The 17007-nt window shown below is 38.2% G+C and overlaps 1 protein-coding gene across 2 annotated transcripts in view; it reads left to right on the top strand.

The window, feature by feature from the left end:
• PPARG (peroxisome proliferator activated receptor gamma) overlaps positions 1-17007 on the top strand; it is a 53335-nt gene that overhangs the window by 25115 nt on the left and 11213 nt on the right. For both annotated transcript variants that reach the window (XM_017832794.1, XM_017832793.1), the window contains exons 2-5: positions 7347-7574; positions 9290-9459; positions 10800-10938; positions 16680-16879. In XM_017832794.1, the coding sequence (XP_017688283.1) occupies positions 7355-7574; positions 9290-9459; positions 10800-10938; positions 16680-16879 (729 nt within the window). In that variant the 5' untranslated portion in view covers positions 7347-7354. The remainder of the gene's footprint in view (positions 1-7346; positions 7575-9289; positions 9460-10799; positions 10939-16679; positions 16880-17007) is intronic.

Raw genomic sequence — 17007 nt, forward strand, 5'->3', positions numbered from 1 at the left:
ATTCTCAGCCATGCAGCCTTCAATGCTCCTCTGGGACTGTGGAGATGAACAGAAATGTGCATCCTCTGGGGGAGTTTCCAGCTGTTTCTGGGAGTACCTGGTTTGTTGTGACCCCTTGAACATTGCACTTGCTGCTTCTCTTTCTGCTCTCAGAATTTGGGCCCTGTGCTGGTTCTGCAGGTTGGTACAGTGGATGGAAAAGGAGACTTTCTCAAGCTCATCCCCCTCCTACTCAGTGATTAACCCCTGAGGTGTGCCCTCGGCTGCACCCTGGCACAACCCTGCTCCTCCTCTGCTTACAGAGCTGACCAACCCTCCTGGGCTAGAACCACTGAACTGGTTTTATATGGAACATTTATTCCCTTTCTGTCAAAAGTATATTCTCTATGTGGCATTTTTTGGTATTTTCAGGTGTCTTTCCTAGCGGAAATGTTGATTTTTTGGGCCACTTTTTGGTGGCTTGAGGGTTGGACCTGAGGAACAGTGGAGAAAATGTCATCTATTATCTTGATGTGCTTGGAGTCAGCAGTGCTTTTAACACCATCTCTGCTAAAAGGTGACGTTATCAGTCATCTGTGAACTTACTAAGTCACTTATGGAACTGATTTTGAGCCTCAACATTTGCTAGAGACACTGAGTATCTTCTTTGTTTTTACAGGTAAATTATAGGCAGAGATCTTTAGAGTTCTCTGATTGAAACAAATCCAGAGAAATTTGGTTTTTTTGTTCTGCGGTGAGCTCAGTTTTAATTCTTGTAAATATTTTTGATAAATTCATGCTTGAAAAGCAAAGCAGAAGGTCTAGTGAGACAGTGGTACCCACAGGAGAGTGAATGAGAAGTGCTCTTCTTCCTGCCACGACACACAGTCCTGGGCTGGGAGCGCTGAAAGGCAACATTGAGGGTTTAAACCCGTTTGAATTTACAATACAAACAATTGTCAATACTTACTCTATCAGTTGTCTAAGTAATCCCGGGCCCTTTCCCCACTTTCATAGTGATTTCTACTGTGTAATTTGCTTGGAAAATGACTGATTTGCATAACTATTTTAAGTCCTACAAATATACTGCTGTTCAGTGTGTTTGTTCATCATCACATAATTGAAACAATTTCTGCCCTGAATTGTAAAAATGTTTTAAATATATTCATGGATAGAAAGAAAAAAAATTCTTTATGTCTCTGCTTCTTTTATAACAATAACAATTCTGTAATGGATTTTTGGAGCAAGTCTTTATAGGTCTTTTGCCCTTACTTTGTTTTTGCTGCTGCGGTTGGAAGCATTCTGATTTTGTCAAACACAGAATTGTGGGTATCAGCCAACCGGGCTCTTTTTATGTACTTTTTTTGCTTGTTTGTTTGTTTAGGAGCATCACTGATTGTGTCAGCCGAGTTCTTGGAAAGAGGGGTTTTCTTAGTTATGCTGTGCTCCCTCTGCTGACTCTGCAGCAACAGAACACAGAAAGGTGCAGGTCCTGCCACGGGGAGTGGGGCAATATTTAGGAACCTGCAGACCAGGAATGTATTAAACGACTGTGGGCAAGGGCTTTGAGTTATTGTTTGAAATACAAAAAAAGATTCACACACTTCGATTTATCCAAAACAAAATTACCTTTTTTTCACGCAAATGTTATCGATTAGACGAAGTCCATTATAATGACAAATACTGTGAATGAAAAAGATATATTTCATTATTGAAGAAAGTATCTCCTAAAGACTGAAAAGTTCCTTGTACTCGGGCATAATCAGGAATATTAAAAATATTTAGATTAATACGACCCCTGCTGAAGAGTGATGTTTTAATGATAACACAGAGGATGGAAAGGGATGGAGGGGAAGATATTATTATTTCTTTGGACACATAGAGAACTGAGAGAAAAGTCTAAATAGTTCCCTTTTAATTTTCACTAGGGAAAAGTAAATGCAGTGAGACGGTGCAATTTTCTCTAAATCGTCCCAAGTTCAATGAGTAAGACCAGGTGATACCATTTTCCCAAGTGTTACTGGAATTGCTGACCAGCTCCACCTCCCAGAGGCATCAGTGAATCACTCTGTGAATGCAGTGGATCACCAGACCCTCTGCCTCACATTTAGGACCTGAAAACAGCAGTGACAAAAATGTTGGCTTCAGCTACTTGACAGTTGCCACACAGAATTTCTGTGTCAGAGGCAAGGAAAGAACTGAGTTTTTGGAAGGGGAATGCAATTGTGTTATCACAAGACTGTCCATTCTCATAGTCCTTCTGCAGCGTTCTCATCTAGAATATCAAGGGAGGTCTTTAAGTCAGTGGGTGTGGTGCCATCACTTAGGGTAGATGTGTTTTTGCAAGGCACACATAAAGCATTTTGTTGCTCCTCCTAATAGATGAATTGAATATACAGCTGCTCCTTCACTATCTCTAAATTTTTGTTAAAAGCCAGGACTGATTGTGTGATCTTAACCAACTTATGTAGGGCATCAGAGAAGTCTGAGCTGGCCTTAATTAATCAGTAAAAATACCATTAAGTTCTGCAGTACTTGCTTGAGTTTACTTGACAAACTGACACATTCATACATGAGAAGAAATTCAGACTATTCCATTAAATATCTTTTAGTTAAGGAAAAAAAATCAGTATTTACATCACATATATATTTGTCCGTATTTATACCTGTCCGTGTCATATAATAATATCATTGCCTTGAATTTAATAATGTTTCCAACTGAGAGGCTTTATCTATTGAATTTTTTCTTCTGATTTTCTGTAACTCCTATGACGTTAGGGTGTTCCGATTGCTTCATTAAATACCTCTAGGGTCATATTTTGGTAGTTTTGTCTGGAAAGAGCGTGTCTAGAATGTAGTGTAACAGGCCTTTCAGGTTAACTGAGCACAGGTAGTGTTTATGGTAAAGAGGAGCTCGTGATCCAAGATGTTTTTCATGCCATGGTAATCTCTTATGTTATATTTTATGTTTTCCTAATATGAAAAATGCAGCAAATAATTGTCTTAGAAGCTGGAAAGCAATTCAAGTTCAGATTGCTAGGGAATGAAGTGACTTAATGATATGATATTTCTCTAATCAGCACCAGAATAATCAATTGTGAGCTGTCACTGTGGATCCCAGTCAGAATAGACCTGCATCAGAGGAGTCCATGTGCCTTCTTTCCCTTCCTTGCACACCACACTCAGCAGTGGCTGCAGGAGTTTACATGCAGGTGAAGGGAGTTCTGACAACTGGTTTCCTATCTCAGTGTTATCTCAGCAGCTTTATCTCTTTCGCTTCTGGTCTTTTTTGAGGATTAAATGGTAAAGCTCCTCCATCTGACTTCCTGTGAGTAACGTCCCTGCTGCTGTTCTGCACAGCCCTTTGCTGGCTGAGAATGAGCTTTGCACATGAAAATCGTTTAAACCAGACAGAAGCTTATTGGTCTCTTACCTGGATGTCACAGGAGCTTATGCGAGTTTTATGAAAGAATTCTGTGGGTTTTGGTGTTGATTTGGGTTTTTTTTTAAAGCCATGAGAAGACAATTAGTTGTTGGTTTTTTCCCAGAGAGAAATGTTGGTGTTTTGGCAGGGGGGGCTGGGTGGAAAGACAAAATACACAGCAAAAATCAAGTAAAGCTATATGCAAAATAGGAATATTTGTAAACTAACTATTAAACATAGGAACACTTTTCACTTTCTGGTTTTCAATAATGAAAGAATAGCGCACAAAAGGTTTTCTTTATTCTAGTATTGCTAATATGAATCTATCTGGAAAGTGAAATTCATTGTTTCTACTGTAATAGCAAACTTTATTAAACTGAGCAAGGTATCCATAATTTGATTAAGTCGTAGGTGAAGATTTGAACATAAAAACTGTAATGAATGATTGGTGTTTTGTACCCAAAACCTGAGCAAACCTGAAAATTCTCATAATTCAGAAATGTTTATGAACAATATTAATTTGGGATTATTGATGCCGAGCTGTTTTGTTGTTTAAAGAAATGCTATAATGTGCAACTTGTTATCCAGAAATAGAGAAAGAAGCACCAAACATCTCTCTTGTGATTAGTTTGTACTTTTATATTCTTACAGAACAGAAACGACTGCACTGACATCTTCAAGATGCCTTTAGCAACCTTGAATTTACTGGTACCTTTAAAAGATTGCTATTAATTGGTATTTCTGTGCACCAGTGTTGTTTTATTTCTTTTTGGTTTTTTTATCCAAGCAAATATGTGCATGATGAGGAAGTCAAATTTAGTCCATTTGTTGTCATGAAATATGGTAAGAAAATATTCATTTACCCCCTCCTTGAACAGACATCATAGTAAGTCCTAGAAATAGAATCCCGATAGCTGGAAAAGCACAGAATTTGCTTTATTAGATTTTATTTGTTTAATTTGCTTTATTTGATTTTACTTTAACAGAAGACTTCAGATACACTTAGGTGTATGTCTAGTGTCATCTCTAGGTACCTTTGTGGACATCTCAGATGAAATTATAATATAGGCAACATAAGGATTTTTAAAAACTAAAAATAGATGTTTTTTGTAGTAGTATGATTTAGCAAGGCCTTTTTAGTTCCCTGAAGATCAGAAGAACTGATATTACCAGTCATGGGATATTAACCTCTGGAAGGGATGGAGTTTATAGGCTTTTGACTAAAGACTTGTAAATGGCTGTTGACTCCAGATTTTATTACCTTAGAGCAGTAGTAGGAGGAGCACAAAGCAGAATTACTTTGTGGCCTGGTGAAGCTGAGAAGTGCAGCCACAATTGCCAGGGTTTCTCTTCAGGGCAATTTCAGCATTTGTATTTCCTCTGCTCTCAGTATGTACAATGCATGTTTGACGTGGATGGACACACAGAAAACAACAATTAATAGAGAAAAGCCAGCATGCATGAAACACAATCCCTCCTCTTCAGGGATTGTTAATGACAGGTTATTTTTTAATTCTTTATCTTTAGTTTGCTGCTTCTAAAACTTCATACAAATCTAAAACATCACAGATTCCAGGCTAGAAATACATTTACTATGAAACCACTCTGGTGTTATTGGTAGACTTTGCTGAAATAATTTAGCTGTGCTGACTATGAAGCCAGAGGATTCCTGCTAAGGAATTCCTGTGGCCTCTTAGCTTTTGGGGCCTGTGCCCAGCAAGCCAGACCTCTGGACTTCCCTGCTTTGCTGAGTCTTTCTGAGCTGTAGTGTATCTGCTCGTAGGGAATTTCTGTATTAGAATGATTCGGGACTTTCATTGAATTAATCCCATTGAACATCATCACCTTCTCCAGAACATCCCAGTCATTCCCGAGTGTGAGGTGAAACACAGCCTGGCTTGACTTGTTGTTCAGCTCATAGTGCTTGGCAAAGGAGCTTTTGAACTTGAAGAGACAAAGTGCTCAGGCTGTAACGGGGACCTGCCTGGAGCCATCCTTCTTCTTCACGCCTGAGGCAGCAGATAGAAAGTGGACATAACCCTTGATGTCACTTGCTTAAAGGAATATAAGCCCTTTAAATGTTAGATTATATATTTCTTTTTATATTTATTAAGGATTTGTCTAGTAATTACAAAAATGGGCTCTTAAGGAATCTATTCTATTTTGTTGCTCTGTTTGGAAATCTGTTTAAGGAAGGCAGCTCCCAGAGTTGATGGCCAGGGACTTGTACTTCCTACTCACAGAAAAATTGACTGTGTGGAAGGTAATATATAATAAGATAATACATACCGAGGTACTCTGACAACCTGTCATGTACTTTCCCCAGATAATTGTCGCTTGTGGTAGGTAGAAATTCTATTCTGTACTTGGAGACAGATCTTGCTTTCATTGCGGATGACATGAGATAATATCCCATCCATGATAACATGAGAACATTCAGAACAGGATAACATACAGGATAACACGAGATAACATCCCATGCAGAAGCCTTTGGGAGGGGGAGTGGCTGGGAATACAGGAGCATCTGTTTTGTCCCCACTGCAGTGAGAATTTCTCATCTGAAATTTAAGAATAAGAAAGATCTTTCGCAACCTTTCTTGTCAATGTGCAAGGTAGAAGAATTAAAGTGTTGTGCTGGGAGTCCCAAAAGGTGGAAGAATGATGGTGACTTTCCTGAGGAAATATTAAGGGAACTGTAGCCACTGCTGGCCATTGCTCCCCTGGCACTCCAGCACAGCCAAGGGGGATCACAGTCACTCCTTTGCTCACCAGTAGCTCTGTCAAAACAAAGGATGAGCTCCAAATTATGGAACAGGTCTGTTCCACTGCAGTCATTTTGCAACAGCAGTTTTGGCAGTGCGACAGAGTAGCTTTGATTCAAAGCAGATCAAATCGAAGTTTCTGTTATCTGGAGGTTAAAGGCTACTTTCTTGATTGGGTCTGAAGTCCAAATTAAACAACCAAACTGACCAAGCTATTTTAGTTCTGTAACATCTATTCTATTTTTAGATTAGAATGTTCTTTTTATAAATCATGGAAAATTAAACACAGACACGAGTTATAAAATAGTCTTTTGCACTTGCTGTAACTTACAGACTTTTTCATATTTAAAATAAGTCTAAATCGAGGATTTCAGTCCAGGTATCTGTCAGAAGAGAGGCCTTGGAAAAACATTTTATATCTCAACCTAAATTCACTCCATTTGCAGAAGATTTTTGCAGATTGAAACTTTTTGTTTACTACTTTCAAGATTTGTATAAATACATATGGAATTTGAAAAATCATGAATTAAATTTCCTTGAGCCCTGGGTTTAAGATTGGGATAAAACCTTTGACAAACTTGAATGAGAGAAGATTTCAAGTATTTCTGTTATTTCGAGGAAAACCACCACTATTTAACACCAACTACTTTTTTTTTCTTAATAGGAAAACCCTTAGGATTTTCAGGCACTTGGGAAGAATGATGATTAGAATTTGCAAAACTGAAAAATTAATTGTGAAAGACTTGGGATTCTATTCATGTGCATGCTATTGAGAGATGCAGTTAAAGTCAGTGTTATCTGTCTATTAAAAAAAAAAAAAAAGGTGATTTTTTCCCCACTTATACTGCTTTAATTTCTTTATACCAAAGACAGCCTTTCTGTTCTAAGGCTGAGCCCTGGCTGCCAATTATCTCGTTTGCTGTTATGACTTGAGATGTCAGAGCCTTCCTAAGAACCTCAAAGCTGAATTAACTGCCCAGTGCCAGCCATGCAGTGTCATTATACATCTAATGTGTTATCTGATGACAAGCCAAAGGGTAGATGGGACCTAAACACTCCCCTAAAACCTACACCTGAGTATGAGTTTGCATCTCAGCCCTCTGGATGTGAGACAGTTGGGCCTGAACACATTACAGAGATAATGAACTTCTTTTAAAATGTCTTTGTTTGTTTGTTTTCAGGGATTACAATGGTTGACACAGAAATGCCGTTTTGGCCCATTAATTTTGGAATTAGTCCTGTGGATCTGTCTGCAATGGATGATCACACCCATTCCTTTGACATAAAGCCATTCACCACTGTTGACTTCTCAAGCATTTCTTCCCCACACTATGAAGATATTCCTCTAGCGAGAGCTGAGCAGTCAAGCATTGATTATAAGTATGATATCAAGCTCCAGGATTGCCAAAGTAAGCTTTTACTTTTTTAAAATATTTTCTTCATGGTCAGTCTGCTTCATTGTCTGGAAGGTAGCAGAGATGTCCACGAGATATTCTTGCAGGGCAGATAGAAAAGACAGAATACCTATGGCAGACCTTCACCCTTCCAGGGCAGCACCTGGAGATTAGGCAAAGTATCATCAAGTATCCAAAATTACATGAAACACATTTTATTAGAAGCATGAACCCCTGCATTTGTTTCTGATACGGTCCTTTTCCTGTACTTTGTGCTTAACCTGGCCTTTGAAGCTGTATGCACAAGATGCAGAATAAATCTCCTGGCTGTTAAGGAATGCCCCAGCATACACAGCATATTAATTATTAATGTGTGCAGCTTTTAAATTCCAAATGACCTAAGAAACTGATGGGATAGAAATATTGGCTACGTCTGAGTCAGCATTGGTATAGCTGTTGCCAGTGTTCCTGGATTATTAACATACTATGAAACGCGCTGCTCTTCCCCTAGTTAAGGTAAAAAACCTGCACTGAACTCTCCTTTAAAGAGAGGAAGGGACCTATTCTTAAGTAAGTTGTTACTGCATTTCTGCTCAACGTAGGAATGTGAGTTTGCTGTGCCTGAGATCCACTTCTCCTACTTAGATCTGGCATTACTTTTGTTGACACTAATCAGTACAGGAACTCTTTCAGGGAATTCTTGCTGGGAAAATTGTGGTATTTCATTTTGGTTGCACAGCAAAGCAGGTGCTATGTATCTATGAGTACATTTTTTCAGGTAACAATTTGTATTCCTTTTGTTTAATTAGAAATATTCATAACACTTTAATAACAAGCTGGAAGGTACAGGAGAGTTTAGGTAGGATAAATCTCCCTGATCTTTACATAGATAATTTTCCACTTTTCTTTTTCTTCCCAGTTTATATAGTAAAGAAAAGTTTCTAGTCTATACGGTGTAGCCAGTCTGGAAAAAGAAAAACATTTACGTTGTTGTAATACTGTGTCTGTTACATCACTCCTGAGACGAGGCTGATGGAATGTTCTGGTGTCAAATGTCACAGCTCTCTCCTGTGGCCAGTAATGATTGATTTAAAGATATCATAGTTACTTTTTGAGCTTGTTCAATATTATAAATTGTTCTCTTAATTAGAAACTTTCAGAAGAGAAAATGTATCTCTAAAATTAAACAGTGTTCCCTGGGAGAGAGCTAAATTTCTTTAAATATCCAATATTATATTATCCTATATATATATATATATATATATAATCCAATTATATATTATTCAATGTATAGGTCTATTAGACACTTAAATATTTTTTAGCCTAGGTTCGACACTCCATCCCATCTCCCTGCAGTAGTTATCAACACCTTAAAGGAATACAACCAGATTAGATACTGAGAGGAGGAAAACCTTTCAAATATGAATTCTCCATACATAAATTTTTAATTTCCCTGTCTTCAAATCATTCCACACTACAGAGCTGAAAACTGGATCTGGAATACACTTTCTACATCAGAATCTGCCCTTCCAGCTTTTTCAGCCCATATACTGCCAGTGAAACAGCAGCTTCCATCCCTTTGCAACCTTTGTCTGCTGCTCATTTTTTGTCATGGAGAGACCTGGGAATCTGGATGTGTTTACTGTGATTGCTGGTGATTGTTCCTCGCTGCTTCTTCTACATATTTCATTATACTTAGAGTTTATCATGTAAATCTTCCCTGTGCACAGGTGCAATCAAAATGGAGCCTCCTTCCCCACCCTATTTTGCAGAGAAGGTTCAGCTGTACAACAAACCTCACGAGGAGTCTTCCAACTCACTCATGGCCATCGAGTGCCGCGTGTGCGGGGACAAGGCCTCGGGGTTCCACTACGGGGTTCATGCCTGTGAGGGCTGTAAGGTAAGGGGGGCACAAAGGCACTTTTTCTGAAGACTCGATACTATTTTTCATCTGAATAATCACTCAGTAAAATCACAGATCTGTGCTTTTAAGAAAACAAAGTTTCAGGTCTTTAAGGAAATTGTTCTGCATGTACTTTATGACTTCATAAGTGTTTTTTAAATGAAACTTGCTTTTTCTTGTCTACCTTACTATTTATTCAATTTTTTTGTGCATTTCTTTCACTTTTGTCAATTATGCAATTATATTTCATTCCTGCTGTCCTGGAGGTCACATGCAGAATCTGAATTCACAGAACGCAGCAAAAGCATACTTGTGCCCGACTCCAAAGCACTGAGCAATTTAAAATTCAGGCTCTGTTATTCTGATTGATTAGAGTTTCTTTACCCAATTCACACATTTAGAGAATTCTAATGGTATTAAAGAGTGTGGCTTTCTGCTTTAAAACTCCACTTTTTTTTATGTCAGTGATATTTAGTGTTCATAGCACATAAAGGAGAAGTGGATGGTGTAAAAATTGCAGTCCTCAAGAGTGAGAAAAGAAATGTCAGGGAAAGAAATCATGATAATTTATTAAGTTCAAAGAAAAACATTAGAGTTTAATGTGAAACTTCCATGTTATCTATTTCCAGTATCTTGAGGAAAATAACTAATAGGAAAGATCCAATCCAGAGCTTAAATAAAATTTTAACATTGAATTTGGAACACACATAAAGCAAAAAGTATTAGGTAGATTACTTAAATTACGGTGAATTATATAAGAGTTGACATTATGCTTTTATTATTCCCTGTGAGATAAAAATGGTGATAACTTTGGATAAACTTTATTAATTGATTATGAGTGATCTGAGAAAGCACCTTTAGACTATAAAAAGAGAAATAACCCACAACATTTTTTATTTGCTAGAGATCAAACTGCTGTTGGCAGAATTTTTTGTTTGTTGTGGTTTATAAAAAATTTTCTACATTGGTAGTGAACTTCAAATTTTGAAAATGTCCTGTTTATTTCATAGTAAATTGTCCCATGAGCAGTGGAGCAAATGGAGCTTTGCTTCCTTTGGCATTGTGCTCTTCATGCTCAGCTCCCAACTTGCATCCCCAGTGTCCTTTAAACCCCACTGATTCCCATAAGCTTTGCCAGCTTTCTGAGAATTTTAGCCCTCTGTCAGTTGAAAATGCCGGATGAGATCAGCACAGGAGCAGACAGGATGGTCACAGGAGCTTTGTTTCCTTTGGAAATCCATCTGACCCAAAGGTCAGTTCGCTGTGTGTGTAGAGAAGGGAGATGGTGACACTGGCAGTTCCTTGCATCCTTTTACATGTTTTTATGTTTACTGCAGGGCTTTTTTCGAAGGACAATCAGATTAAAGCTAATTTATGACAGATGTGATCTTAACTGCCGTATCCATAAGAAAAGCAGAAATAAATGTCAGTACTGCAGATTTCAGAAATGCCTCGCTGTTGGAATGTCACACAATGGTAAGTGCACAAAGCATATTTTAAAATAGCAGTGTTTCATCTGAAAAATAACATGGCACATGAATAAGATTATTGAATGTGCTGCTTTAACACCTGGGGTCTTCAGTTTCTTTACACCAGGCAGATCAGAAATATATGTTAGAGACATTGCCCCTGAGTTTAGGAGGCTGCATGTGACTGGAGATGACTTTCGACATAAAAATCAGAGAGGTGGAGATTTGCCTCTCTTGATGCAATACGTAATGTAACATATCAATTGGTTTTACTCTCCATTACACCCCTGGTAGTTCTCCCTGATCATATTTCCAGTGTAATTGTTATTTTTCAGTTCATGGTCTTGTTTTCTGACAAGGTTTTTTTGCATGCTGTAGCTCAATGTGTCTTTCCTGTAAGCTGAAAACTTAATAACGAAAAATGGACTACAGAATGTGCTGAAACTTTGGAAATAATAGCAACTTGAATTTGCAAGTGGAATTTGTAGTCTTAGACAGGCAAGGTGTTTGCAGTGCTCTCTGGTTCTGTGGTTGCCTTTACCATAGGTAAGCGGATTACATGAAGCATATCATGGTACTGCCTTCTTGCATAGAATTTTTAAGAAAGTCCCTCTGAACTTTAAAATTAACGGAACAATTCATGTGGAAATACTTATGAATGTTTGGACAGAAAGATATAATGAAGATTCTTTGTTGCCTTGCTTTGGCAAAGCTGAGTAAAAACAGGAATTAACTGTCATAACATAGAGACTTATGTAATTCTAAGGGTAAAGAATTGCAAACATGACTGGGAAAATAATTTCTCTGTGGTTTTTTTAGAACTTTCATTATTTTCTATATAAAAAATGAGTGTACTGTCCCCAAGAGGAAAGTTTAACTGTGGTTTGCAAAGTTAATACATGCACTGAATGTAAATTGGTATGGGAAATGTTTTCCTAATAGAAAATATGGTTTTCAAATTCCTGGGATGCAACAGTAACACTCAAAAATAAATCTAATTTTGAAATGCTACTGTGGGTATTTTTATAGTAATTCAGGAGGTTTTATTATTATTATTTTCGAGGTGCATGCCAAATTCTCCCATAACCCAGCAGTTGTGTCAATGGGAACCATGTGCAGTTCCATCGAGAAGGGGAGGGCCAAGACCATTCTCTCTGGCTTAGTAACATAAAGAATAGCTTTAAAATTAACATTTCACCTGCCATTCTTTCCTGTTCAGCCACTACCAAGGCAGAAGCTGTGGCACCGAAAGGGCCCGTGGTTACAGGAGCTGGAGGGAGGGATGGAGAGGAGCAGAAAAGGGCAAAGCCACTTGTCCCGGGGCTCAAAGGAACATTTTTCTTTGCTCCAGCCGGGAGTTCACCTAACAGGGCGTTGGTGTTTCTATTCCAGTATTGGCTTCTACATTTGCCTTGTTTGGTTTTTTTGCCCACTCTGGTTACATTACATTGCATGAAACGCCCTCATTCCTTCATAATTTATATACAAATTTATAACAAAGAGTGGAATTTCACCTTTGAAGACACAAGCCTTTATGGAGGAGCAAAAAGAAATGCAACACTGCATGTTGTCAATGACACTGAGACACTTCTTACTGTTATATCTACAAATTAAAGTTCATCACATCACATGGAAATTGTAAAGGCTTGGAATCAGAATGTGGATTATTTGTGCCTGAGGGTTCCAATCTATGTCTGTCTTTGTGTAGATATATTATTGCAAAATGATCAGGGCACTTGCAAAAATGGGGAATGCCAGGAGACACTGAGCAGCTACAGCCACATTTTTTCATGTATAAATGCTACATACCATTTGGCTAAAGGTTAAAAAAGACAGTAGTGTTCTCATGCCTTGAATATTGTTTTCCTTTCCTTCTCTAGTCACAGTGCTGCTCTGTGTTTAACCCTGATTTGCTCAGATTGTATTTTGAAGCACCACTAAGCAGAAGCTTGGTTCTCTTATTTTAGAAATGTCATTCACTTTTTTTCTCTTCTACTATAAGACTTTACTTTTATAAACCTAAGTACTGTAATGGAAAAAAGAGACATGGCAATATGTCTTTATCATCAGTTCTGGAAGCAGTGAATTGCTCAGTCTGGGCACATGCCTTCAGTAAGGTCAGACAGGTACCCACCTTGGTTTTATCTTGTGTTTTCTAATGTAAGAAACTGTATTTATGATCTGTGTGGGGACTCCTTTATGCTCAAAAACAATCTAGACAATCAGAAGAATAGAGTGTCCTACAGTGTGTCCTACAGAGTGTCTATAAGCAATCACAGTGACTTTTCCAGGCAGTAAAATCTGTAATTAAGGATAAATATTCTAGTTTTTCCACAGAAAGCCGGAGGATGTAAAGTAGCATACTTTACAGTGTCTTACCATATTGGTTTTATATTACTGATATTTGGAGAACTGCAAATGCAAGTAAAGGAAATAACTGCCAAGGAAAGACAGAGATCTCATGTTCCAGCTGCGGGCACATGCCCAAACTTGCAACATCTTGTATTGCTGGGAAAGAAGCTGCCACCTGAAGCCCTTCCACCCTCGCAGCAGGAGCAGCAAGCCCTGATTCCAGCAGCTCATGGGCTTGTCCCTGCCCTTGCCATCCCTACAGATTTGGATTGATCCCCTTCCCAGGCTCCTGGGAAATAAGGCAGTGGCTGAGGGCAGATGGAGGAGAGAGGAGATGAATAGAAAGGAGGATCAGTGGTCCAGGGTATAGAAGATGAGGCCAGGGGCACAGGGGAGGTGGAGGGCAAAGCAGGAAAGGATGTCACCCATCCTTGAAATTTTCCTCAACCACCAGAAGTGCTGTGAGTTCTTATCCACCCTCTGAACTCTTTTTCCAACCTAACCTTTGTAAGCATTGTCATCAGTCCCTTCTTTCTTCTCATCCAAAATCTCACTTTTCAAACTCCTTCCATAAACCTCCTGGTGCCTGACTTTTGTGTCAGTCCCTTGAAAATGACAATGACAATGATTTTTCCAAAAGGAAACCGATAGGCTGGTCTCACAAAACTAAATTTTGCCCCACATTTTGCCCACAATGCTGTAAAACATCGAACACAACCTGCTGCAACCAATATAATATTTTAAAATATATTCTAAACATTAAAAAAATGTAAGTCCTATGTCTATGAAACTATAAGATAAGAATGCTTGATTTACAACTCTCCATGTTGTTAATGAATTGTTATATTTAAAATATACTTTTGAGTCCTGATCACCTTTTCTTTAGGAACCTTTACTCTCATCATTCATGAATTAGATCAGAAATCTTCCCAACACTCATGTTCATGAAATAGGGACAGTGTTTAAAAGTGGGTCACGAAAGATCCACTGATACTAATGCACCCCAAAACCACTCATTTAGAAAGAAACAACCACATGTGGGAATGACAGATTGCTAATAAACAAAAGATCCATCAAAAAATAAAGAGGCATAACAGACTTCACCCCAAGTTTGGGGCAGGAAGAGACAACCCCACTGTGGCACTTGGTTTTTCCATTTCCACTTACAGAGAAGGAATTGAAAATCATAGTTTTTAAAAAATAAACCAGGAATATTATCTTTCTAGAAAAATTTGCCTCATGAGCCCCCATGCCAAGTATTCCTCAGAAAAAAATACCAAATGTCTATGCAGCTATAATCATGTGTCATTTGAAATAGTCTTTCTCTGCCTCTTTGGCCTTTCCATCCCTAGTACATTATGCATAAAGGTGTTTGCATTCATAAAATTTAGCTCAGTGAAGACAATTCTCTGATTTAACATTAATTTTTCATGTGGTTTTGACTGTATGTATAAAAATTATACAGTGTCTCAAACACATGGAAACAAAAATGAGACATGATTCCAATAAGGAAGAGTACTGAAAAATAATGCAGTAATGGATAATATTCAGCTTTTATAATATTTTTCAAGCAGACATCTCAAAGCACTTTTCAGGAAAATAAGTATCACCATCACAAAATAAAAATAAATGGCAAGTGAAAGAAGGTATCTACTCTAAAACTATTAACAGTAAATGAAGTATTTGCAGTATGATGAATTCCAATGCAATATTTAAATTAATAGAAATAATTTTATATTAGAAGCACTGGGGCTTATAACACCTGGCTGCTTTGCACAGGTAATTTGATGCCCTTTGCTGGGGATAAGCACACCAGAAATGGGATTCTGGAACACCCTCAGTCAATCCTATTTTGCGTTTAAAAAATAGGTTCAATGTAAGTTGTTATTTCTTATTTCCAAAGAGACAAGAGACTGCACAGGGATCCAGCTATAGGATAACGGGCATATTTAGCAAACATGGCATGCATTCTATGCTGTCACTTTGAACTAAGACTGTTTGACGCTGGCTTGCGAGAGTACATCAGTACATGAATGTGGAAAGCTTCTGTAAGTTTTAAAAAAGAAGCTATCCCCCTCGATTCCAGTGAACTTCCTTGAAAAAACAGGCACTAGTTGAATGTCTGAATTTCTAGCACTGTGCTTGTTACCAGTCTGGCTTCTGTTCTTTAAAATAATACAACTATAGAGCTTATTTATTCTCTAATGACAAAACAATCTCTGTTTTGGAAATCCCTGATCTTTTCAATAAAGTCTCTACATTGAACAACTGTGTGTCAATAATCAGGGGCACAGCTGGTGCCACATCACTAAGAATGTTCCAGGAGATACCTGATTAAAAAGGGGAGTGGCTAGTCCTTTCCAAAATAAACACCCTTAATATAATCATCTATATGTATGATCTTAACAGCACTTTTGCTTTATCCAAGGAAGACACTAATCACTGAAAAAATATTCATAATGTTTCTATTTCCCCCAAGGCCAAAATGCAAACTTTTTATTTCTTCTTTCCGTGTTTTTGTTTGTTTGTTTGTTTGTTTTGATGCTCTTTTGTTCTGTTTTGTTTTCATAATATAAAATCAATTCTGTTTACCAAAATATCATGTGATAAATCAGTCTTGGTCTTGATGGCTCATCTGAAAGACGACCCAGTTCAGTCCCCATATGAATAAATAGTGGCTTGGATAGTGAGTACATGGGTGTAAAAGTAGGAGATTTAGAGTCTACCCTGGGTTAGTATTGAGCAATTTTGAGATCACATGATGGTAGAACCATTTTGTGTTCTTTGAATACTTCACATACATAGAGGTACCATGAAGAACTCAGTCTTTTCTGGCTGTTTTTTTTCCCTGGACAACCCACTTTCTCATTCCATAATTCTTATGGTAACATTTTTTAGCACTTGCTACATTAAGTTCTGCTGAATTATTTAGGAATTTATTTCTGCAAGGCATGTGAGGGCTTTGTTTCTAAATAAATGAAAAATCTGAGATCCATATGGTGATTTGCCCCGAACAATACAAAGCTGAAAGGTGGTTCCTACCCTAAGCCAACAGAATTTTAATATCTTAAATATTCTTTAGATTTTATTTAGATTGGAGGCAGAATCACGGCGTTTCACCAACCCTGTTGGGTGAGCTGACAACAGATTTGCATTTCCAAGCAAGGTTTGGGCACATAGATTATTTCCTCTTAGAGGTTTGTTTGTTTACATTTCTTTAAAGCTCTTCAGCTGGTTTGCTTGTACTTCTGGAGAAGATCCTTCTTTCTCACTTGCCTTACCGCTGGTTTAGTATAAGCTTCGAGAGGCCACAACAAAAGGTGCCAGCAAAAGCTCCTCAGGTGTGCTTTTGGAGGGGCAGGCACAGCCCCGGTAACCGCTTGTCCTGTTCTTCAGCCATCAGGTTCGGGCGGATGCCGCAGGCGGAGAAGGAGAAGCTCCTGGCAGAGATTTCCAGCGACATCGACCAGTTAAACCCCGAGTCGGCCGATCTGCGAGCGCTGGCCAAGCACTTGTATGACTCATACATCAAGTCCTTCCCCCTGACCAAAGCCAAGGCGAGGGCGATCCTGACAGGAAAGACGACAGACAAATCAGTTAGTTCCCTCTTTTTTTGTCTTCCTTTCTTTTGAGTAAATGATTTACCGCGCTGACAACACATGTCTTTAAAAAAAAAAAAAAAAAAGAACAACTTTGCTGTTGGCAGTTACATATTTCAAGCTGT

The sequence above is a fragment of the Lepidothrix coronata genome, unplaced genomic scaffold, assembly GCF_001604755.1.
Source record: "Lepidothrix coronata isolate B3197 unplaced genomic scaffold, Lepidothrix_coronata-1.0 Scaffold205, whole genome shotgun sequence".
Classification (NCBI taxonomy): domain Eukaryota; kingdom Metazoa; phylum Chordata; class Aves; order Passeriformes; family Pipridae; genus Lepidothrix; species Lepidothrix coronata.